The 24,996-nt window shown below is 39.5% G+C and overlaps 1 protein-coding gene and 1 long non-coding RNA gene across 5 annotated transcripts in view; both read right to left on the bottom strand.

Annotated features, from left to right (window-relative positions):
• Nucleotides 1-19,346, bottom strand: part of cnih3 (cornichon family AMPA receptor auxiliary protein 3) — a 193,073-nt gene extending 173,727 nt beyond the window's left edge. The window contains exon 1 of one of the 4 annotated variants that reach the window (XM_020617537.1): nt 18,620-19,346. In XM_020617537.1, coding sequence (XP_020473193.1) covers nt 18,620-18,697 — 78 coding nt within the window. In that variant the 5' untranslated portion in view covers nt 18,698-19,346. The remainder of the gene's footprint in view (nt 1-18,619) is intronic. The other 3 variants (XM_020617538.1, XM_020617536.1, XM_020617535.1) reach the window with 3 other exon arrangements.
• Nucleotides 19,347-22,981: 3,635 nt separating this feature from the next.
• On the bottom strand, nt 22,982-24,608 carry LOC109970148 (uncharacterized). Its single transcript, XR_002276374.1, has 3 exons — nt 24,495-24,608; nt 24,248-24,308; nt 22,982-23,168 (listed from the first exon to the last, which is right to left on the bottom strand). It is a non-coding gene; the product is annotated as an uncharacterized LOC109970148 (long non-coding RNA).
• Nucleotides 24,609-24,996: the final 388 nt, after the last annotated feature.

The following is a 24,996-nucleotide window of genomic DNA, read 5'->3' as shown; positions in this document are numbered from 1 at the left end:
GAGGGGTGTTCTATTTTTACGAAAATAGCTTCCTTAACACCTCTCTCAAACCAGCGATGTTCTCTGGAGAGGATCTGGACTTCACTGTCCTCAAAAGAGTGTCCTTTCTCCTCCTCTTCACCTGCCACCCCGTCAGAACCCCTGGATTTATCCTCCATCTCGTCAGACTTCCACGACCTGCAACAGGTGTTCAATAAACACCTGGCCATAGACTCTCTTCCCCCTCATAGACCTTATGACTGTGCCATTGACCTGTACCCGGGAGCCACACTACCCAACAGCCGCCTCTTCCACATCTCTAAACCCGAACGACAGGCTCTGGAGGAGTACATTGAAACAGCTCGACGTGCAGGCATGATCCGTCCTTCTTCCTCACCCCTGGGTGCAGGGTTCTTTTTTGTGGGGAAGAAGGACGGTGGTCTCCGTCCTTGTATAGATTACCATGGTTTAAATGCAATAACTGTCAAAAACAAATACCCATTACCCCTTCTCTCCTCTGCTTTTGAATCTCTCCAGGGCGCGGCAGTCTTCACGAAGTTGGACCTCAGGACTGCCTACCATCTCGTACGCATCTGAGAGGGCGATGAGTGGAAGACTGCCTTCAAGACCCCGGAAAATTATTTCAGTTGCGGTTTACTATGACCTGGATGACTGAGAATCTGCACAGATATGCCAGTCTCATTAGCAAGCTAATGTTGGCATTTCAGTTTTGTGCCTTTGTAGTTAACTATTCTGGTTGTAATTTCGAGTACTTCCAACTGATTGTTTTTTGTTGTCCAATTAGTTGTCAGGTTTGCCCGGCTGCACCTACTTTCTCACTCCCCTCACTCTGTTTTCACTCCCTTACCCTGATTACGTTATCCTGTACACCTGCTTCTTACCCCCGGATTACCACCAGCTGCACCTGATTAGTTTCTCCCTATTTAGTCCCTGCTCTTCGTTCACTCCCCTGCCAGTTCTTTCTAGCATTTCTCAGGCCCGTTTGTTCCCCGTCGTTCTTTTTGCTCTGTGTTAGTTTTTTGTCTCCTTCTCTCCAGCTGCTTAGATTCATTCCCTCCTCGCCTCAGTCGCTCCTTCGGACCACGGACCTCCTCCGCTCTGCTTCATCTCCACCCTGCAGGTCGATGCACAGTCTACTACTTACCGTATGTACTATTTCTGTTCATCTTCAGTACCATCCAACTCGACCAGTCCAGGAGTGAGTCCCAGTGTCCGCAGCCCAGTCCTCTTCTCATCATCTCCACCATTGACTGTGTAACCCTCCGAAGCTCGACACCCGGTCCCATTGTTACACTACTGTTCATTTCTTGTCACTTATTTAACACTGTAAATAAACTAGCACTGCCTGCATCGAAGTCAGCCACCTGGGTCCGTCTATTTTTGTGACTCGCTCACTTCTGTGTTCGAGCCACTCTAACATTAGTGGAAACCACTGTTTTCCTGAATTGAGTTGAAGTAATTTTGCATATATTTGTTCAGTTTTGGTCTGGTTTATGTTGGACATAACACTGCAGTCTATGTAGCATTTTCATGAGAAGTTGTTAAAAGTTAGGCCATCAACACAACTAGAAAAGTGGGGAGTTTGTTCAGCTATCAGTATACAGTATATTAATATATTGAATGTGATGTGATAGTGGCCGGAACATTAGTCTTTAGTAGTGTATCAATATTACTGGGGGGAAAAAAACATTGTAATGTATAATTTGCTTGTGTTACTGCAGATATGTACATTTGCTGCAACAAACTTTAAACATACGTATGCATATTGTTAATATGTAACCTCTTTTTTTGACATTGTGCCACTGTAATGCCATCAAAAACCATGGACTCTATGGGCTCTATATTCTGTATACATTGGTTCTGGAGCCGGTTATTACTGCCGCTACCTGACTGCCACAACAGCCTCTGGCTGTCGTGACCACATATCAAGTAGTTTCACAAAAAGCAGGAGGGCAAAAAAGAGTGGAGGGAGAAAAGGAGGGGATACTGCTTGCATTTGTTTTGACTCTCACTTTGCCCTTAATGGTCAAAAGTCAGAGGGAGAAGTTAGTTAACGCAGCTTCAATTCAAATTCAGGTTTCATAAATCCCAGTTCTTAATTTCTTAATAGTTCAGTAATATTAACATTGGACTCCAGGGTGAGATGTAAAAATAGGAACCAGAGATGGGGACTCGAGTTTGCGACTTGGAATCAAATCGCACTGAAGTCACTCACAGAGTGTTTTGAGACTTAACTTGAAACTCATCCTCAAAAGACTTGAAACTTGATTTGGACTTGAGATTTGGGACTCATGAACATTCTTTTAATTCTCTTTTTTTTTGCATATTAATGTTAAGGAAATGCCTGTCCAGCTGAATGTCATTCCCTTTCCTATTATCATGCATAACTTTATACATGCAAAGAGCGCACTGCCACAGATGGCTATAAGCTGCAGCTGCTCTGCCATTTTATCAGGCACCTCAAACGCAACAGGCAGTCACTTTGTAATGTGAAAGACAAGTTAATGTTAGTATTTATGGACCATTAGCAAACATGTTAGGTCAGCATCAGCCACAGATGCATCCATCTTAAATTGCTGGCTGGACCGCGGTGGAACCATGCCTGATCTGCAGCCATCTTGGATTTTGAGGTTGGCGCTGGACTTTCCGAGTCAGAAATCCGACTTCAGAGGGTGTTCCCGTCGAAACTTTCAACTGGACACTCCAGAATTTTGTTCAAATAGAATGCTTTTATTAGACTGGTGTTCGCTGAATGTTTCGAAAAGATGAGTGAGAGTCTGTTTTCTTGTCACACTTGTTAACATCAAGTGCTGGCTTTGTCATGACTATAGGAATAACTGGGTAATTAATCACCCATGTTTCTTTACCACCATTTGCTGGCTAATGTTAAACTGAGAAAAAGACCATGTTAATGTTGAAAGGATACTGTTGCTCCCTAGGACTGCCTTTTGTCGACAATTTGACTGCATCGAGTAATAGCGCTAGTAGCTTGAAGAAACACCTGGACCTGAACAAAGGAACAGAAGTTAAGTTTCTCTGAGTCTGCCATGGTGCTTAAACTCAGAGAATTGAAGAGACTCGTGACAGAGCATGTTGTTGAAGATATGTAGCCCAGGTCAACAGTACAATCTCTGGCTTTTCGAAAGCTTGCCAGCAAAATCCCCATCAACACCAGCGATGGCAAGGTAAGCTAACATTGTTGTAGCAACTGGTTCATATACAATATAAGTTACTGGGCCATGCCAAGGCTATCTACCATGTTATTACAAACAGCAACCTAAATAGCGATGTAACTTTAAAGGTAGGGTAAGTGACAAACCATTGTGTTTGTTTAGGTTCATTATGTTTATGTTTCTTAGCAGATGGTTTTGTCCAAAGCGACTTATATTATAACTTATATTATATTTGAACAAAAGTTTCCTGGGGGTGACTGTGCACTGGATCGGTGCAGATACAGTACCCTGAAACAAAAGAAGGCTGCGACAGTTTGTAAAAGATTCAGAGGTCGACACACATGCAACGTATTTGCAACAGAGCTAGAGGACATTTTTTTCTCAGTATGGACTGTCCAATGATAAAGTGACTGCATTTGTGACGAACAACAGGAGCGATGTTATGAACCCGTTCAAGGAGCAGCAGCAAGTGGAGTCTGAGGAGGATGTAGAGGGCGATGGCAAGGTGGACTTTACTGACCTTCACAGCTTTCTTACCGCCGATCATGATGATGCCCAGCACGGGCTATGTGTCCTGCCTTCCCACATAGATGTGCAGCCCATACATTTAATCTAATTGTGAACAATGAGGTTGATAAATGGCTGGCATCTAATCCAGAATGTTGTGTATCATAGTGCTACAGCCAAATGTTTTGAGCTGTGGACAAAGGCCACCCACTCCACAGTTGCATCGGAGTGCCTGGAAGAGGTCAGTGATAGAGCATTGGTGGAGCTCATTCTATGACACCTATGCTTGGATCACAGAAACGCCTCTTGCTGACAACAATAACCTCTGCACACAACTTCAGATTAAGATTGCCCTGATATCCAATGCTCCTCAACCTGCTGCTGTCACCTCCAGCAAGGAGGAATGTTTTTTTCTTTGATTAACAGCCCAATGCCATTGCTGATGTGCCCATGTCAGTGGAAACAGAGATAATGTCTTATTTCAATTCTGCCCCTACGATGGACAGCCTGCACCAGTTTCCAAGAATTTTAAACAATCACACTCTGCTAGAATGCCCTAATGCCACCCAGTGCACAAGTAGAAAGACTTTTCAGTCTTTGGAGTCTTGTGCTCACCCTGAACGGTGACCATCTTGGTGATGGACACTTTCAGCACCTTCTCCTGATTTGCTTCAACAAATATTTCTGTCAAGTGGGCAGTGGAATAGGTTAGCCCCCACCATAGAACTGTAAGTAGGCTATATATAGGTCTAGGCCACAAGTGGGCTTTATTCTTGATAAAGCACAAGCTATGTCCATCCAATGCATACCAACTTTGTGTTGTGATCTTGAATTAAAAGAGAATAAAAGAGTATAAAGGAAAAGAAAAAGATTGCATCTTGTCACGTCATGAGGCTATAGGTTACATTGTAGTGGGCTCCAGCTCTATTGTGTTTTCTATGAATAGGGTTAGACTTTATATATTTACAGTATCTCTATCATAATTTAGCAGACTTTGATCTTTTGTCTGCTGTTGTGATTCTGATAGTGATTGTTACTTACTTACTGCTGTTAGTATTGGTGAAAGTAATTCAAAAGTATTGCAAAACTAGTGTAATGCATTACAATTCAGAGAAAGTATAGAAAGAAATTCTTGATAAAATGATATAGTGCTATGTTATGTATTTGTAAAACTGTTCAAATAATTGTTTAATTTGTTTGACCTGTGCACATGAAATGCTGCGTGAGCAGGTGCAGACAGACTCACAACAACAGGAAGTGCGCGCATGCAGAATGAGATGACTGGGCTGTCTGCAACAAGGGATGTAAGAGGGTGAAAGGTTTTATTGTTAACATTTACCAACAATATATGAAATGCTTGGCCTTCTATAATCAATATTATAATCTGCATTAGCAAATACATCTACAGGTTTATTTTAGTATCATATTGTATGATTTACTTTCATTTTAACCAGTTCACTTGTCTTGAAGCATATTGGAGATATGTTTGGGCTGCAAGACTCAGACAGGAAACCACAAAACAGGAACTAGACCAGGTCGCCTAGCAACGCTAGAGGTGCTTCCTCTAAAACTGTCTATTGAAAGGTCAGGATGCTGTTCAAGAGTTTCACAGATCAAAATCTGCCTGGCAACAAGATTACCAAATGAGGGGTCAGAGCGAGGTCAACAAACCAACCAAGGAAGGAGGATGGACAGCATGGATGACGTCAGATCATTTGCATGACTCTTATTATAAATTCGCTGTGAAGAGGAAACTGGGGGTTCCGGCTTCCTGCAGCAGCTATACACTATACTTCTGTGTGTGATAGGGCTTCAGATAGAAATGGAATCCAGAGCTCTGTATTGCTTTTCTTGAATATTGTAATAAATATCTCAAAAGCCGGTTTTGCCTTTGAGCATTCTTCATAAAAGAACATGCAAGGACTGGTTTAGTCCAACAAAAGTAATACTGTAATATAACTAATTACTTTCAAATAACAGCAATGAGTAATATACAATCTATTACATTGCCCAACACTGTTCAGTGTCATGTGCCAACATAACTTTACTCCTACACAAGTCGATAATCTTGTTGATAGTACTGCAGCCTCCCTGCATATGACACTTGATACTGCTGCCCCTCTGAAAAAGATAGCAGTGAAACAGAAGAAGCCCTGTGGTACAGCTCGCAGTTCCGCTCCCTAAACCAGGCATCACGAAAACTGGAAAGGAGGTGGCGGTCCACTAAGTCAGAAGAGTTTTTCATAGCCTGGAAAGATAGTTTAATAACTTCGTAGTGCCAGAACCACATATTATTCATCACTGAAACCTGGTTACAGCAGGAAGAATATGTCAGTCTAAATGAATCCACCCCACCTAGTCACAGTAACTGTCACATCCCTCGAAGCACAGGCCAAGGTGGAGGTGTGGCAGCAATCTTCAACTCAAGCCTATTAATTAATCCTAGACCTAAACATAGTTATAACTCATTTGAAACTCAAAAGCCAGTTCTGTTATTGTATACCATATATCCTCCCCACAACTCTCACAGATGTGTCATCAAGTAAAATGGCTTTAGAATCATCTGTCAGACCCCAGTTATACTTAGACTGCTTCTCTCCCATTGATCTCACTGAGTTGACCTCAACAATTGCTTCATCTAAATCATCAACGTCTTTTAGACCCCATCCCGACCAGGCTGCTCAAAGACATCTTGCCCCTAATCAACTTGCCCCTAATATTAGATCTGATTAACGTTTCTCTAGTTCATTTTTGGAGTTCTGTATGGAGTATATCAGATTTGGCATTTTTCCTCTGCTTTTTGTGCTGTTCCAATGCAAACAAAAGAGATAAACATAAGAATACCAAAGAATGTGTGATTGCAACAATTTTCTGGGAGAAGTGGTGCCTTATCTGACAGAAATGCAGGGGGGCAATATTTTTGGCTATGACTGTATGTATGTATATACGTAAATGTCTCCATTACTGTATGTCCTGATGCCGTTCTTCTTTTCTCTATCCTCTATCCACATGACCCAACTACTCAAGGCTGTCAACAAGTGCTTACTCAAGGGGGATTTGTTGGGTTTTCCTTACAATAGTATAGGGTCTAGACCTGATTATGCAAAGTGCCAACTGTTGTGACAATTGTTGTTGTGAATTGGCAATATACAAATAAAAATTAATTGAATTATTATCATAAGCTACAGGCAGGTTACAGGTTTACTGTTGACATTACAGGTTTATTAGATTACCATTACACTGGGATTGACAGGCTACAGCAATGTGTTTACAGTAGATCATAAGCTGTCATTAGTTTGAGACATGCAAACTGTTCTGCGTCTGGCAAAAAGCCCTCCAGATTATTAACACAGCTCAGGACGTTATTGGTCACCCCCTGCCATTACTGGAGGACATTTTTAGATCACACAGCCTCCACAAGGCAAATAATATTCTGAAGGACTCAGCTCATCCCTGTCACTATATTTTCACCTTGTTGCCAACTGGGAGATGCCACAGGGCCATTAAAACATGCACCATCCATTTTAGGTTTTACCCTAGAGCCATCACTGAATTGAACTCTGTGAAGAAATAGGAAGTGTTAGAACAGCTGAGAAATTATGTGCAATATGTTTTATTTTTTTATCTAGTTTTTATTTACTTTGTCTAGCCTCTTACTGTATTGCATCTTACTTTTTTATTTTACCCTATTAGGGATGCAAAGTAAATTTTGATGTACTACTGTGCAGTGACAGTAATGGTATTCTATTCTATTCTATTTAAACCTGCTGATTTGTTATTGTGTGCCTCAGCTTCAGAGTCACTATCATTTGTCCAAATCCCACATTTTAACACAGGAGTGTTCTTGCAAATGCAATAGCTTAAATTAACTATAGCTATTAGTCAGTAACTGAAGCTATTACCTATAGCTTTAGTTACTGACTTCAACCCAACTGGGTGGAATTATCAGCTGATGTGCTCTAAAAGTAGTTGCTAACAACACTAGCACTGTTGCTTGCCTCAAGCTGGTTGCCTTTGTAATATTTCTTCTTGCAAGGTCCATGGCACTCCCGGCAGAGGCTACTTGACACAAGTGCTGCAGGTTCTGCACTCTGAGCTAGCTGCTAAAACTAGCAGTGTTTGCTTCTGCAGCTATCTGTACTGTCTACGACGTTTTTTCTGGCTTTGCGTCGTTAAGAAGGAGGCGTGTTTGAATACCAACAAGAGATGTCATTCCTTGTGGGGACTTTACATTGACTTACATTCATTTCCTGTAGACGTATCCTAACCTTAACCTTAACCACTACTTGCCTAACACCTAATCCTAACCCTAAACCATGTTGTCACCCTAAAATTCAGTGATTTCAGCCCTTCTTATGGGGACCAGAAAATAGTCCCCACAAGGATGGCCGAGTACCCACAGTGTGAGTGTGTTAATGGTTTCGGTCCTCATGATGTAAGTAATACAAAGGAACTAGAGCAGAGCAAAGCAAGAAGTAACAGAAAACTTGCCAAAGATTGGTTTATGCGGTCCATATTGATTTTAGACCATTTTTAAAACTCATTTGATTTGAATCTGTGGTTTTCAACCAATGGAGCCATTAATATGACTCTTGTATTGAGTTTCCGATTTGTATTGGTTTGTCTTTACACCCCTAATTCCCACATAGACCTTACATAGACCTTTTTTTAATGTATCTTCCCTGTCTTCCTTTGATCTCTCCCTATCTGCAGTGCTTCCTAATCAGTTTTGCATCTGTCTTTTCTTTCTTTTTCCTGTCTGATCATTATTTTGTATTCTGCTCTAGTCATCTATCCAGTCCAGTGTGTCCTGGCCTGAAACTCCTATTAAATAAAATCCATAGTCTGTCCGGCCTTTTCTTCTCCATCATCCAGTAACTCTTGCAGCTCCTGACATTGCTCTCTCCTGCAGACACTGCCTCATCCCCTTTCATCTATTTTCTTCTGACTTTGTCAGTCCCTTTCCTCTGTGGCTTGACCAGGCTATCCCGAGCAGACTCCTGCAGTATATGTACATCTTGTTTTGCTCAATCATGAGAAGACCATAGCGACAGTAACAGATAAGGTAGTGTTACAGTTGTTCAGTGTTAATTATTATTCACTCAAACCTCTCTAAAACCTGTGAATGCCCTGAAGAAGTGATACCAAGCGCATTGCTAGCTGAGCTGCTCCCCTCAAGATCCATCCTGAAGTGCACTTGAAATCCTGATGTGCAGTTTGTTAGTTAAACCAGTGTTTGATGTGTGACATCATGCAAGTGAATAAACTGAAGGCAAGTGGAAGAGTAAGTGTGAACAAAAAAGAGGTTCTAAAGCAGAAACATTTCTTCCTCACTGTCAGGGCCATATTAACCTAAAAGAGAGCCCTGGGGCAAAAAACAAAGAACACAAATGGCCAATCTATTTCTTCTGCTCACTGCACTTTGTGTGCATATACCGTTGCCTTTAATTATTCATCAAGGACAGTGCAAAGTTAGGTCCTGGGTTTGGTGTACTACTTTTGTATTACAATCTGATTAAACCTAAACATACTGTATGTAGGACCCATTTATGTACAATAACTAGACCCATGATCTCATAGACAGCTGTCCTTCAATGTCTCCTTCTTTTTCTTATAAACACATTCATATAAAGCACATTCTTCTCAGTCTGATAAGTTTTACATGCGGTAAATACCTAATTCTTTATATAGACAACTTGTTTTCAACTTTTCGTTATGCCTGCTGAGTTAAGATGTCACCGTGGAACCAAACAGGTTGCTTTTGGGTTACTAACACATTCATGGCATGTCACACCTCATATTCACACATCACTGAGAATGTAAACAGTACATCACATATTTATTACCAGGAAATACGTGATGTACTGTTTACATTCTCAGTTTGCACATGCATAATTGCACAATGACTGTTGACTGCTGCACATGCTGCTCCCATGCAGCATACATTCTCTGTTATATTCTTATATATTTTTTATTATATTGCTGCATTTGTTGCTGCTTAAAGTGCCTTAGATTTTGTATTACTTATTTATATACTTTATATTTCATTTGTATTTTGTGGCTTTCATGTGGACGGCAAAGTAAGATTTTCATTGTACAGGGAAACACCTTTCCTAACTGTGCATATGACAAATAAACACTGAACTTGAACTGCACTTTGAACCATCCTGTACTGAAATATTTTAAAGGTGTCAGTTTAGGTTTGTTTTCATTATCTGTTTTCACAAAGACTAGCGTCACTTATCATTAGATAATGTACTGTTAATAACATTTTCTTTAAGGAAAAGAAAATAAAAGAAAAAAAAACCCTGCTGCCTACCTAATGTTATAATAATTTGTTGTACTGTCTGAACTTCACTGAGGCAATGCTAAATTCTATAACCAGAACTGCTCTGTTAAGTGAATACTTGCCTTATATTTATATAAATTTAACAAGAAAAATAAAGTACTTACCTTTTTAAGGCAACTGATTTCCTACATTTTTTAAGATCAGCTTGTCAGATTTTACAGTGCACAGCAGCTAAGAAGCTCACTGAGCAAGGATCTGTTAATTATTTTTAATGATTAATTTATCTGTCAATTTTCTGCTGCTTATCAGGGTCAATTTCTTATTGAAGGGGCTCTAACTAACTTTTTCCCTCTAATTATTGACCATTAAAGCTGAAGTTAGAGTCAAAACAAACTCAAGTGGTAAACCCTCCCCCTCTGCTCCTCTTTGCCCCCCCTACATTGTCCGTGAAATTACATCATATGTGGTAACAACAGCTGGACACAGTTGTAACACAAGCAAATTATACAGAGGAATGTTTTTCTGCATTATTATTGATACAGAACTAATGTTCCAAGCACCTAAATTATATAAATCAATAATCAACTCAAAAAGAGAAGTTATTCATACGAACCTAATTAAAATTAAGACTACTCCTTTTATAGATCAAAATAACAGGACAATCAAATGTGGACTACTAAATATCTGACCTAAACATAGTTATAACTCACTTGAAACTCAAAAGCCAGTTCTATTTGCTATTGTATACTGTCCACATGTATGGCAGCCAACTTAACTTTACTTCCACACAAGTCAACCCCAGGTTTCTTTTCAGCATGGTAGCCAAGCTGACAAAGAGCCACAGTGCTGTTGAGCTTAATATTCCCTTAGATCTCAGTAGCAATGACTTCATGAGTTCATTTACAAATAAAATCACAACTATTAGAGAAAAAAATGAATCAAATCATTCATACAACTCACAAATTTGGCATCTATTACAATGGCTTTAGAAATCTGTAAGTGTCAGGTTTGCCCGGCTGCACCGGCCTCTCTCACCTCCACAGTTGTTTCTCGTCTTCGGCCCCTGATTACACCACCTGGCACACCTGATCCACATCCCTTGATTGTCACCAGCTGCACCTTATTAGTTCTACCCTTATTTATACCCTGCTCACCGATCACTCCCTTGCCAGTTCACAGGCCTCTTCCATAGTATTTTTGTGTATCATCTATATTTCAGTATTTCTTCTCCTGTCATGCTCTCCCGTTGCCACTCTGCTCCCAGGTTGCTCCCTTCCACCACGGACTACTGCTTCCAGACCTTGGCTCTACTCAACCCTTCCAGTCTCCACCAGACAGGTCGATGCACAGTCACCAGTAAACCATTCGTACAAACGCCTGTCTTTTGTCTCCTCAGTAACCTCCATCTCCCACCGATCAGCTCAGGAGTGACTCACTCACTTCCGTGTGCGAGCAAACCTAACAGTAAGACCTCATTTATTGTTAGACTACTTCTCTCCCATAGAACTCTCTGAGTTGACCTCAACAATCGCTTCATCTAAATCATCAACATGTTTCTTAGACCCCATCCCGACCGGGCTGCTCAAAGACATCTTACCCCTAATCAACACGTCCATATTAGATCTGATTAACCTCTCTCTATTAACAGGTTATGTTCCACAGGCTTTTAAAGTTGCTGTAATTAAACCCTCAAAAAGCCTACTCTTGACCCAGTTGTCCTAGTTAATCATAGACTGATGTGCAATTTGTCCTTTATTTCTAAAATCCTTGAAAAAGCTGTTGCAAAGCAGTTATGTGACCACTTGCACAAGAATGATTTGTTTGAGGATTTTCAGTCAGGTTTTAGAGTCCATCTATAGTACAGAAACTGCATTGGTGAAAGTCACCAATGATCTCATCCTAGCCTCAAAGGACTTGTCTCCATGCTTGTCCTCTTGGATCTCAGTGCTGCTTTTGACACCACTGATCACAGCATCTTACTGCAGAGATTAGAATATGTTATTGGGATTAGAAGAACCACACTAAATTGGTTTAAATCTTATTTATCTGAAAGATTCCAATTTGTTCATGTTAATTATGAATCGAATTGAAATATTATTACCGAGACTTTAATTACTTAGTTAAGAATAGCAAAGTCAGGATGTAAAGTTCAATTATGCTGGGTTCCTGGGTATATAGGGTCAGGGTCAATGAGATTGACATTATTGTGAATTTACGGCATGAAGAAATAGATATTAAATGTCCTTATGGGAAGGTTGAATACAAAAGTAAAATCAAACTAGAGAAATGCATTTCCTGTCGAAAATGCATGTGGATGCTGATATGCTGAAAGATAATCCTGAAAATGCCTGAAATCAATTGCTGAAACAGCTGAAGGATGAGAAGAAATGGCTGAAGTTCTTTCTTGAATAATCTCAAGGATGAGATGCAATAAATACAAGTAGGAATGTCCTTGAAGAGCTGAACATTTTGATACCTGAATGGCTTTTCTATCAGAAATTATGCTGAGGTGAAAATATTCCAATTGGTCCCCACAAAGTAGGTAAAACAAGTAGGTGTGTGTTTGTGTGTGTGTGTGAGTGAGAGTGAGAGAGAGAGAGAGGAGTTATGAAGTGCCATGTCTCAATTGCACTGCATTTTATAGACCACCAGGTGGCACTCCAGCACTGTATCACTGACTCAGCACTTTGAGCTCCCATTGACTTCTATTGTAAACAAAAAGCTGAATAAGTTAAAAAGTATAAACTTTATAAAAAAAGAAAAATGCAAGCAGAGATATCCTTGAAGAGCTGAAGATGACATAGCTCTGGCCTCCAATACTGCCGCGAGGAACCTTGGAGTCATTTTTGACCAGGATATGTCATTTAAATCACACATAAACCAAGTTTTTAGAACTGCCTTCTTTCACCCACACAATATCACCAAAATCAGGAGCATCCTCTCTCAAAGTGATGAAAAACTGGTCCATGCATTTGTTACTTCCAGGCTGGACTACTGTAACTCTTTACTATCAGGATGTCCAAATAATTCCACAAAAAGCCTCCAGTTAATCCAAAATGCTGCAGCCAGAGTACTGGCAGGAACTAGCAAGAGAGATCATATCTCTCCCATATTAGCTTCTCTCCACTGGCTCCCTGTAAAATCCAGAATAGATTTTAAAATCCTTCTCCTAACATACAAAGCCCTTAATGACATAGCTGGAAAGTGCTGTCAAAATATGATAGAAATGTCAATAAATGAAAGTTACAGTCAGAAAGAATTCAAAATCTAACTAGCCCTCCTTCTCCCTGCTCTATCCAGCCCATCATGAACACCAAACCATGGTCACAAAGCCACAGTTAGCAGTGAAATCCACCTAGTTAGCAGACACAACAAAATTCAACTGGTGGAATAAGAGTGGATCCTGCATGTCCACAGAAAAGTTTTGTGAAGTTGTTTTGCAAGGTCACATCATAAAAATCATTCTATCATATATAGGACACATGCTGTTTGAACACATCTGAAACTGAATAAAACAGTGTTGAGTGTAACTACATCTGAAGAAAGAGATGCACGGAAAATAATATCACCACAGCTGCAGCAGGTGCCAAACTGGGTCACCAAGAGCCAGACCCCTGGAGAAAACCAAGCTAGCAGAAACTACTTCTCAGCTAAGATTAAGATTCAACTCATTAAGCCTCATTAGGAGCTCATATTACTGCTGACATCTAGTGGACACCCATAAAACCTGACTTTGAAGCCTGTGTCATTTACCTAATAGTCATGTGACCAATGACGAACAAGGCCTCGTTTTTCCAGAATCATGTCAATGATTTATTTTGCACTTGGAGTGGATTGAGTAAAGGTTTGCTGGTTTAGAGTTAAAACAAGAGCTTCAGTAAGTGGACCGCAGGCAAAGTGGGAAAAACATCACATTTCTGCAAGTTTGTGTTCTGCTTGTTCAACAGCTGTTTGATAAATTGCTCATACAGTCTCTGTTACTGGGTAGTTTTGTACTATGGAGTGACTCTTCACGCCCTGTGCCCCCTCTACTCAGCTGTGTGTATGTGTGTGTGTGAGAGGAGCACAGCCCTTCTCTCCTCTAAACAGAGACTCACAGTGGAAAAGCAAAGCAGGACGGTCTGCATCAACCCAGGAGGTTATGCTGTACCATTTGCAGTACATTTGTGTATTTGATTGTGTTTTCTATATTTGCCACTTTTTTATATGCTGCACATCTGTTGTGAAGTTGCTGAAAGTGTTTTCTTAATTTGCTTGTGTTTTGTATATTTGCATGTGTTTGGTAAAGATGCAGTGCACTGAGCTCCTAAGGCCACGGTACACAGCATCTTCAGTGCACTAAACATCCAAACTGCCACATCATAATGGAAACCCCAACTGGGAATATCACGTTGACATTCTGCCCTCTGCCACAATGCTATGACAGCCGTTACATCATATGTGCCCCACAGGGCTTTCCCATCTATCAGATGTGCATTGGAGGAGCGTCTTGCTTGCTCCCAGCCTTAATGACACCCAGAGCGCATTAGGGGCTGTGGTTACATGGGAGGAGAATCACTCAAGCAGAGCATGTCCATCAAAGCATTGAACCATAGAACTCAAGTGAGATCACAGTTCACCTTTTATGTTAATTAAAAAGGCTTTAAAGTCACTTAATGAGTACTCCCAAGGGTTACCATGGTGCATTTTATGTGATGAACAGACTGATTCAGCTGATTCCTGCATCTTGTTGAAAGTGAACCGCTTTTTTAAATTGTATCCTGCAGTGAGGCTACTGCAACATGCTTATCATGAATATTACAGTGGATATATTATTCCTAATGAAAAAATATTTCTTTAGTGAGCTGCCAAAGTCTTTAATCACCTAAAAAGTTGGTCTCTATCTGTCATCATCTTATCATTTACTGTATTGTCTCAAAATAAGACAAAGAAATGATGGAATATCTGAAGTGACAACAATCAGACTTGCAAAGCAGAAAATGACTGTCAGCAGTCACAGGAGCGATATTCCTTATCTTTGAGGTTAACAGAAAGGGGTCTGAAATAACCACACTGTGGGATCTGTAGTGAAATATGCTGAAATACATGATATGGTTTGATACTCAGAAATATAGGCATTTACAGTAAAACAAAGTGAATGCAGTTCTTTAGTGTCAGCTCTCTCATGGTTCTGAATGCAACTGGCCAACAGCATCCTGTATGTGGTAGAATGGCTTATCTAATAGTCAGATCTTTCAAAAAGAAAGCTATCCAGATCCTACTTGTAGTAAACTATATTGAAGTTGAGGTGAGGGATATGTGACTACAACATATTAAAAAGGATCTAATACATTTTTTATGAATAAAGTAAGAGTAATGTACTGTATGTAGCACAGTAATTCCTTAGAAATACTCTAAAATACTAAATTCATTAGCAATAAACTGTACCTTTTCTCAAAGCAACACACTGTGCTACAGTCTTTGTCTGGTATTCTCATTAGCTTATGGCTAAAAGACTTTTACTGAGTTGATTTACTGCTATCGTGACTTTTCTTAGACAATGCACTCAGCAAATTTTAGACACAGCAAAAATTTTTAGCCATCGTTATTATCACAGGTTACAGAAGAAGGGAGGAACTGGAATTCCTGATGCATTTTGAGACCAGTCAGCATCTTGGCTTTCAGGAAACACCACCCAAGCCCACTTCACACACACAGTCAGTGCTAGTTTGTTGGAAGTTAACATCTCTGTTGTAGGAATGTGGGCTATACTGTCAGTTTGGGGTTTGCACAGACTATACAAGTCCAGATTTGTGTGAATAATGCTTTGCACTGCATTTTAACAAATTTCAGCTTTCAGCACATTTCGAATGTAATCAGGACGCAATTTGTAACAAATTGGGGGTTTATATATATATTACATACTTTAAATTTTCACTCTCATGCCTTGTCCTTTCGTTATGTGGACAGACAGGAGCTGCAATCACAGACAACAAAATGATACAGCACAATGTGCTGTCAATGTAAAAATAAACAGGCTACACTATGCGAGAGTCATGTATAATGAGAAGTTTGCTGTCACCATATAGGATGTGTGTGTATCAGATGGCCAGTTTGGATCCTCTAAATCACTTCATTTTTCTTTGGCAATCTATATGTATTGTATCTCTTGTCACACAAGATCAAGTGCTGACATTGACAGTCCATTTCGGATTTTATTGTTGCACTATAGACTGTTCTCACATTGCAGCACTTTTAAAAAAAATGTATTTCATATGGTCTATAGGTAAAGCAGCATTAATTGTTATGAGTGGGGAAAGATTTTGCCTCCAATAGGGACAAAAATAGCACAGCTGAGGCAGAGATATATAGACTCTCAGCCCCCAGCAAGTCACACACCGGATGTAATTACAAAATAATAACTATTATAAACAGCGGCACTGGTGGAAGAAACAATCCCTCACTCAAGTACAAGTAGCAATACCACACTATAAAAACGTTGTTAGTATGTATCAATGCTTAAAATATCATAAGTACAGTACTCATATGCAGTAATACAGCCTGTGTGACTATCATGTACTGCATTGTGACTTTTACAATGCCACAGTCTAGTCCTGTTCCTTCCTCATTATTCCACCTGGTTGTACTTAACACGTTAGCCCAAAGAGAGTCCAGGGATGGCCAGAGAGGAGTGATTAATGGTACCAGCTATACTAAAGATAGCCAACAAGTCATCCTCTTTTTTTTGTGACATAGATTTTACAGAATAGCTTAATGTGTAGCCTACTGTAAATGAGAGAAATGGTAGAAGAATCAGTTGTTTTTAATAAGAGCTCTACTTCAAGACAAGCTAACAAGTAGAGAGGCAGAGAAGACACATATGGTACCTGTGGGCTAATTTACTCTGCAGCATACAGTATGATTTGGTTGACTGTGGCCAATTAACACAGGCTGAGATGTGTGTACACACACACACACACACACACAGTATATTCATAGTTACATTGTTGTGCCATGTATTAGGTTCCTTCATGAAATGTCATTTTGGCTCATGCTATATTTATATATTGCTGAACAGATTATTAAGTCTCTTGTATGTTAAGGACTTAGGTTCATCTGCATGCAGTCATTTGTCATTTTCTGACTTTCATGACTCTGGTGCTTGTGTTAACCTGCTGACAGTACTGGCAATATGTTTGGGTTTGGGCGCATTACTCATTTTATTAGCATTTTTCTAGTGGATCGTTTCATAGCCTCTGTCTCTTTATGTTGATTTACACTGGCTCATTTTATTTATAGTTTGATTTTACCCTGGGCAATTTGAGTCAGCATGCTTGCTCTTTTTAGCAGTGCACAGTTGCTCATGGCATACAAGTAACCTTTTGGTCAGGTGGCTGCTGTGACAGGAGTCAGTGTTTTTCAGCAGTTGTTTGAAACCAGATGAAATGAAGGAAAAAAAGACTTAGAGATGGCCACCAGCCAAAGGCTGATGAAAGTGGCTGATGAAAGTGAAACAGTTACCAACAAAATGTTCCAGCATTTGGCAGGTGTTAATGTGCAGCCTTGGCTGTACTGCACGCTTTCATACCTCCACATATTCCCACCACACAGCTTCTTCCTAATTATGTTTCCTTGCAGTATGGAGCCCCAGCTTATTACTGCTGCATGTCTGTATGTCAGTGTGAATGGGAATCAGTGGAGGAGGCATCACCACTGTTTCTGCCATCTTAAGCAGAAAACAAAATAAAGCCTAGTAGGATGTGGATTATGGCATTGTGATTTTTCCACTGGTGCGGAATTTACATTACAGACAGAAAAGGGGGATGTTTTGTGGTTTCTGTCCCTGTATTATTAATCAAGACAGATTGAGATGTTTTTCTTTACCAGTGAAGTAGTCACTAGCATCATAAAGGTGCTGCGTATTAGGACTGTTTTGTGTAACTGCTTAGTTTTAACTTAACTATCTTGGCTATAAACACTCGCAGTACAGTCTATTTATTTCTGCTCTATGAGCAGACATATGGTCCACTGTCTGACAGACAGGCAGATCGACTATTAGCTGTAATTGCCAGAGGATCAGCCATCCTAAGTGCATCAGGTTTGTTACAGTTTCCATGCAAAACACAGGCCTGGGGCAATAGACTGGAAGACCTGACCCAAATCTGTCTTTACATGATGCTTAGAAGAAAATAATTACATTATTCAAATGTCATAATGCAGTCAGTCAAACTGGCACGGGTGTATAGCTGAGCTGAGGCTTGATTAAATTCCCTAACAGATCTAGAAGGAAGGCTATTTAATTGAACTAGGATGCTGCAGAGCACGCATTTCTGCATATCAAACTGGGTCAGCACGAATGTGTGAAGTAACCAAATAAGAGAAAACTGGAACCAAATGGCAAAAATGCTGCATGCATGTATGAATGGAGCAGGAGGTAAGGATGCGGACATGCACCTGCCGTGTTGAGAAAAACATCTGGCGAGAAAAGATGGTACAAATTGTCGCAAAAAGAAAATGTAGCCTACATTTGAAATGAATGAACGGTCAGGACAAGCTAACTAATACTATTACGCAGAAATATCACACCCGCCCAATTTGCACACACATGCCGATGATGAGACTCACTGAGTAGATGAAAATTTTCAGGATATACCAAATTTAAGGTACTTACGTGCCATATTGCAAAGAAGATCAGAGATACACAAAGGACCAGAGACAGCATGTAGCAGAAGGCAGCAAAAGTGAACATAATTGAAAAAGCAAACGGTGGATAATTTCCCAGATAATGACAATCCCACCGACAAACATCTAAAATATAAAGTGGGGGAAAAGAGGGGCCACGATGAAAGTTCTCACGGTGCCATGACAGACCGAGGCGGTACCGGTACCATGAGCTTCACAATGTTTGCCATAAACTGTTGCAGAAATCCTTTCTAGACGCTCGGCCGGGCGTCCATCTGGCAAGGGCAATGTGACTGAAGTCAAAGCGGTCTCAAATCAGTGCACTTGACATGATCAGCGATCACTGTACACAGTGCTGCTGAGGTGATCATGCAGTCACAGAAATGCAGCTTCTTTCTCCAAAAACTGATGTGAGGAGGTTATGCGCAGAACCATCCCTTAGAGGTAAATCTATAAGCAATCCATTCACAGCGGCAGAAGGAGCCCTGCTGTATCTGCTGTGCTGTGATGCTGCTGAGAGGAGCTCTTCCCCACTTCATGCACAAGCCGTTAATAAATGCTGTTTTTTTTCTCCCAGAAAAGCCTCCCAGCAGCAGAGAGCACAGGAAGGCGCGTGAACAGGTGGATTTAAAAGAGCAGTTCCCGTGGTGCGTGCACACGTGTGCCCAAGGACACCTGTTATGCTGTGCTTATCATTTCGGTGCCAAGTTATTCTTCCTGTTTCTGAACTTGCTCGTGGCTCTGGGTTAAGTGAATACAGGCTAATGGAATTTCAAAGACGCACGGTTTTCCTTTTTGTGACTGTTGGGTCTATGTGCAATTAAGTAGTCTACCTCTAAATTTACTATAGCCTACTAATCTGTACAAAATAAACGGATTGACCACTTAATGCAGTATGCAGATTTCCGAAAAAAGCAAAGGTCCAGCTTTACTGAATTGTCGCATGGATAGTTAAAAGAATGACCGACGCAAAAAAGGCTCTATAGACTCTAACACTCCGAGGGTTGGCTATATTAGACAGGGAAAACTAATTAAAAACGACTTTCAGTTATGTCTCATAAGAAACCAAATCATGTGCTTGGAATGAGACAGTGTTTAACCTGTGACACTGGCGCCACTATGCGACACAAATATGAACTGCGTGTAACGGCAAGTGCAGGCACAAGTACACGAAGGTTTACTGCTGTGTCCAGACACCTGGGAAACAAACATGCTCTAACCTCTATAAAAAAATGATCAGTCCTGTGCTTTTAGATCATCCTGGATCCAAGCTAGGAATTTTTTGTTACAAGAATGTTCCCATTAAGTTTTTTTTTTTTTTTTTTTTTAGGAAAATGTTAATTTAGAATGTTCCAATGATGTTCTTAGTGGGAGTTTTAAAAAAATTCCTAGAACATTCTTACTGTGGGTTTAAGAACGTTACTGTGTAACGTTACAAGGTAGCGTTCTTGGAACAAATGTTATCAGAACATTTCAAATAAAACATTCTCAATGTTTTAACCCGCTGTTACCATAAATTTATAGTGGGAAGTTTGTCATAAGGTTCCTTTAATGATTTTTCTGGGTACAGGAACATTACTGTTCAACGTTCTTAAAAAATATTAAAAAGTACATTTTTTGGAATGTCATAATTAAAACATAGTCATGATTTTAATTTCTCCCATTGCCAATTTTGGTTTTTAAAATCCAGAAATTCTGAGGGTGTGAGTACATTTTAGTGTTTTTACACCACCAGCCTAACATTCTTACAACATTTTAAAAATGCATTTGTTCTTTGTGACAATAACGTTTCCAGTCCTTTAAAAACATTAAACTATTTATTATGCAGGTCAAAAACAATTATTGTTGAACATTATTAAACCTTTGAAAGCTCAACATTCTTATAGTGTGTATTTAAATTCACAAGCTTTATTTCAAGTCCTTCCATAACATTTTCAAAGTTAAGGTTTCCCAATATATTATCACAACTCTTAATTCACAGTGACTGATGTTATATTTTAATACAAAATCAAAATGTTTGAAATAAGGCTGTAACAATTTAAAGTGCCAACAATCAATGTTTAAAAACCTTTTTAAACACCCTTCAACGAGGTCAACAACTTTAAACACATACTCTACAACTTTGTTTTACCCAACAGAAAATTATTTTACATTTAAATGGATACACAGTATGTGTTTGTGACAAAACAGTTGGTAACAATGTAACATCAGCTTTTAACTGCTCCTTCCACACCGGTTCACATCACCTCATGGTTTGTCATCAGATTGAGAAAGTACACCAAATAAACTAGAAATAAATAAAATGCTTTTGATGGATTTAATGAATCCATAATTGCCAACCTGAATTCCCATGTAGGGTGCATAGTCGCTGTAACGAAGTGTTCAAAGACCTGCTGGGCCACGGCTGGATGTGTTCTGCCACATAGAAAATAATGTTATTGTTATGCCCATGTTATGTGATGTGTTGTGATGCTTTTGTAAAGAATTTATATTTGAAGCTATACAATACCTTAAATAACAAAAACATTTTGCACTGTCACTTGTACACTCACCTTTTATGACTTCATAAATAAGCAGGTCTTCAGACTTCTTCCTTCCTTTTCATCCTTTCAGACTACAGGTTGCCCAAAGGGCATTGGTGCCAATTTTGCACATTATTCTATGCACAGAGTCCCCAGGACTTCATCCACCCAAAAGGCTCAGGTAGTTAACCTGATAGATATAAAATAAGTTTACTGTAACTTAATGCAAATTCACATTGTTTTTGCCCATTATAAGTTAATGTCAAAATAATGGAAAAACATTAAAATAATATTTTGGAAACAGACGGACTTCCATAACCACTGCATTCATTTAAAAAAAAACCTTTGCATGTGAAAACCTGGCAATACAGCGTTGACTTTTTTGATTATGAAACCTTTATTTACATACCATTTTATTTCTGTAGTTCTGGTCCCTCAGCTTCGCTGAAGCTTCTTCCGGTGGTGTTCCAAAGTCCTCCAAGATCTCATGTTCCTGAGATGTAATGCTATGGCTTATTGCAGAAATAATGACCTCAAGATGCTGCTCAATTTTGTCCAGTTCCATTAGGATTGACCTGACATAGCTTGTCAGGCTTGAATCCTCTCTAATAGAAGATATAATTTCATGTTAATACTTTCACTGTCAGATTCAGTAAAGAAACAGTAGATCTGCTTTATTTAAAATACACCAATATTAGTGCCAATGCAGCACCTCTGGATTGGTTCAGGACATCTCTAAATACAATACACATAAAACAAATTGCATGTCTTTGGACTGTGGGAGGAAGCTGGAGTACTCAGAGAGAACCCACGCAGACACAGGAAGAACATGCAGACTCTGCACAAAAAGGCATCGGGTTGGCTGGGGCTCGAACCCGGAGCCTTCTTAAAATGCATAATTTCAATAAATGAAATTAATGCATTTAGCAAACATGGTTCTAATGTTACCCTGTTGCTAAAGCTTAAATAAAACATTGTTATCACTCAGTTTACTGTAGCATAATACAAATTCATATAGTTTTTGCCCAAGTTACTGTTAAAATTATGGAAAAACATTAAAATGACATTTTGGAAACAGACCGATTTTCATCGCCGCTGCATTAATAAAGAAACAACAACAAAAAAACACATCTTTGTAATGTGAAAACCTGACAATACTGTCATGAATCGGCGTGTGATGCTGCCGAAAAAGTGTTTGGTGAACTCAATTAAAAGGCCAGAGGAGGAAATGTAAAACAAAACCATCTCTTTAATAAGAGAACTAATGCTAAACAAAAACCCATACAAGACACGGTGAAACACAAAACTCACGGTCGGTATAACGGTCCAAGATCAGAGCCAGCAAACACATATATCAAAGGGAATCCGAAGTTCGTTGTCCAAAGGGAAGTCCGATAATCATACACAGTGGCAGTCCTAACAAGAGGGCAAGGCAGAACAAAATAGTCAGAGTACACGATCCAGGTCAAAACACGAGAAATACACAAACCGAATATAATGCTGGCAAGGCAGAACAAAATAGTCAGAGTACACGATCCAGGTCAAAACACGAGAAATACACAAACCGAATATAATGCTGGAAAGTCAGAGCTGGCGTCTAGAACAATCTGGCAGGGACTGGTGGGTGAAGGCTGCTTATAATGCGGTGCAAACTATAAGGAGCAGGTGAAACTAATGTGACTGATTAGTAAAGGAAAAAAAGACCGAAACAGAGGTGAAACAAAAACAGGAAGTAAGGTCAAAATAAAAGCCTGACAGGAAGCAGCAGACCGAATCATGACAAATACAACTTTGACTTTTTTATTCTGAAGCATTTATCTTCATTCCATTTTATTTCTGGTCCCTCAGCTTTGCTGAAGCTTATTCCAGTTGTACTGGATCATTCAGTGGTATGCCAAATTCCTCCAAGATCTCAGGGTCCTGAGATGTAATGCCATGGCTTAATGCAGAATTAATGGCATCAAGGTTCTGTCTAGTTTCATTAGGGCTGCCCTGACACAGGCAGGCCTGAGTCCTCTGTAATATAAGATATAATGTAACATGTTAATAGCATGCGGTAGAGGATTTTAATTGTGACCTAAACATAAATTTAAAAATTTTGAAATCTTTTATTTTAATACACAACCCTGATGCCTGTAAGTAGCTGTTTAGTCAGACATTACCACTGCATGAAGACAAGGCAGTCCCAACACTGATTCAAAATCCATTCACCTGTTCTAATCTGTTCCTTCAGATACCTGGGAGACTGACAAGTGAAAAACACACCTCAACTGCCACTGGTTTAGAGCTGTTAGGGTGCAGTATGGATTAAGAGAAACAGAAGAGATACTTTTAAGTGTACTGTCTGGCAAGGTTACATGTGTTATTTCTTTCTACGACAAAATCAGCTGAGATGGATTATACAACAATTCATCATACTGTATTTACCCTGCATTAGTTCCTTTGTGTCAACATTTTAATGCTCATGGCAGGCTGTGTGAAACAGCTCCAATTAGAAGTATTACTCAACATCTGCAGAATCACATATTTGCCTGTGATTAGTGAAACAGCTTTCAAATGATCTCTGTCGATTTAGTTGCTCCACGTGCTGTACAATTACCAAGCATTCTGAATTGTAACAACAACGGTAGGAATTTGACACAGTGACCTGGAAACTGGTATACCAACATTTACAAAAAAGTAAGCTAATGTTAACATTATCTTATCAAGTCCTTTGTATACCATGTGACCATGATATTAAGACAGGCTTGAAACATTAAAACAGATCCTGCAATTGGTAAAGTTGTTACATCTACTAAGGCAAATATATTCAGCAACCAATTTCTGCCAGAAAAAACAACAACAAAAAAACAAAAAACAAATAAGATTTATTGAATCTTGTTAAAATGAGACTAGAAAGGATTTCTGATTTGGCATTGTTCACACTATGATCCTATCATGCAGAGTTATCTTTTAGTTGCACATGTATTTCGAACGTTTGTTTTAATTAAAAATAAATATAAACATTCTCATTTGATAATAAATTACAATAGATTGTAGCTTTTGGTATAGCTATTTGATGAAATATAAATATTGCTTAAGAAAAGCAATCTTACCAGGAGTCGCTGGACTGTTCAAATTGAAGGTTGAAGGACTGGAATCTTTTAAAATATATGTCTGTGTTAAAAAATAATAACATTCAGAGCAGTGCAAGCAATCATCCAGTTAAAATATTATGCAAACATATTTAAGTGAGGTCTATATACAGGGTTATTCAAAATGAATGAACCGATTTCATTACAATGCGTAATGAAATCAGTTTATTCTTTTTGAATAACCCTGTATATTCGGACAATGACACACAATTTGGATCATTTTGCCTCCTTTTTGGTGGTTCTTTACATCCTTCCAGTTGCGACTGCCAAGTGCTAGTTGTGATTCATCAAGTGCCTTGAGGCAGACCTCTTTACCAGGAACTCTTTGCATAGTGATGCACTGCCCCAGTTGTTGCCATACCGCTGCTTTTTCTGCAGAACTCCACGGCCTGTGCTGGTGTTTTTGCTGAGTAACTGGAGGTCCACAGCAGAAACAGAAATGACAAATGTGATACAGGCATTCTCAATAGTGATAAATCAAACATTTATCTTGTGATTTATTCTGTAATATGTTGTAAAACAGTTCTGATAAAAGCTATACTTGTTTGTGTATACAGCTTTTTTACTGGCCATATTAGTGTTATAAAAAACAAAGTGTTAGGGTTAGTCCCCCTCACCAGGAGGGTGAGGGAGAACTAGGGGTAGGACTCAAGATGGCCGACCCAGGTGCTAGTACAAAAAAAAGGAGGTTTAATGGAAAACAACAACAA

The sequence above is a fragment of the Monopterus albus genome, unplaced genomic scaffold, assembly GCF_001952655.1.
Source record: "Monopterus albus unplaced genomic scaffold, M_albus_1.0 scaffold191.1, whole genome shotgun sequence".
NCBI lineage: Eukaryota > Metazoa > Chordata > Actinopteri > Synbranchiformes > Synbranchidae > Monopterus > Monopterus albus.
Note: the sequence above shows the minus strand (reverse complement) of the source record. Positions and strands in the feature narration are given on the sequence as shown.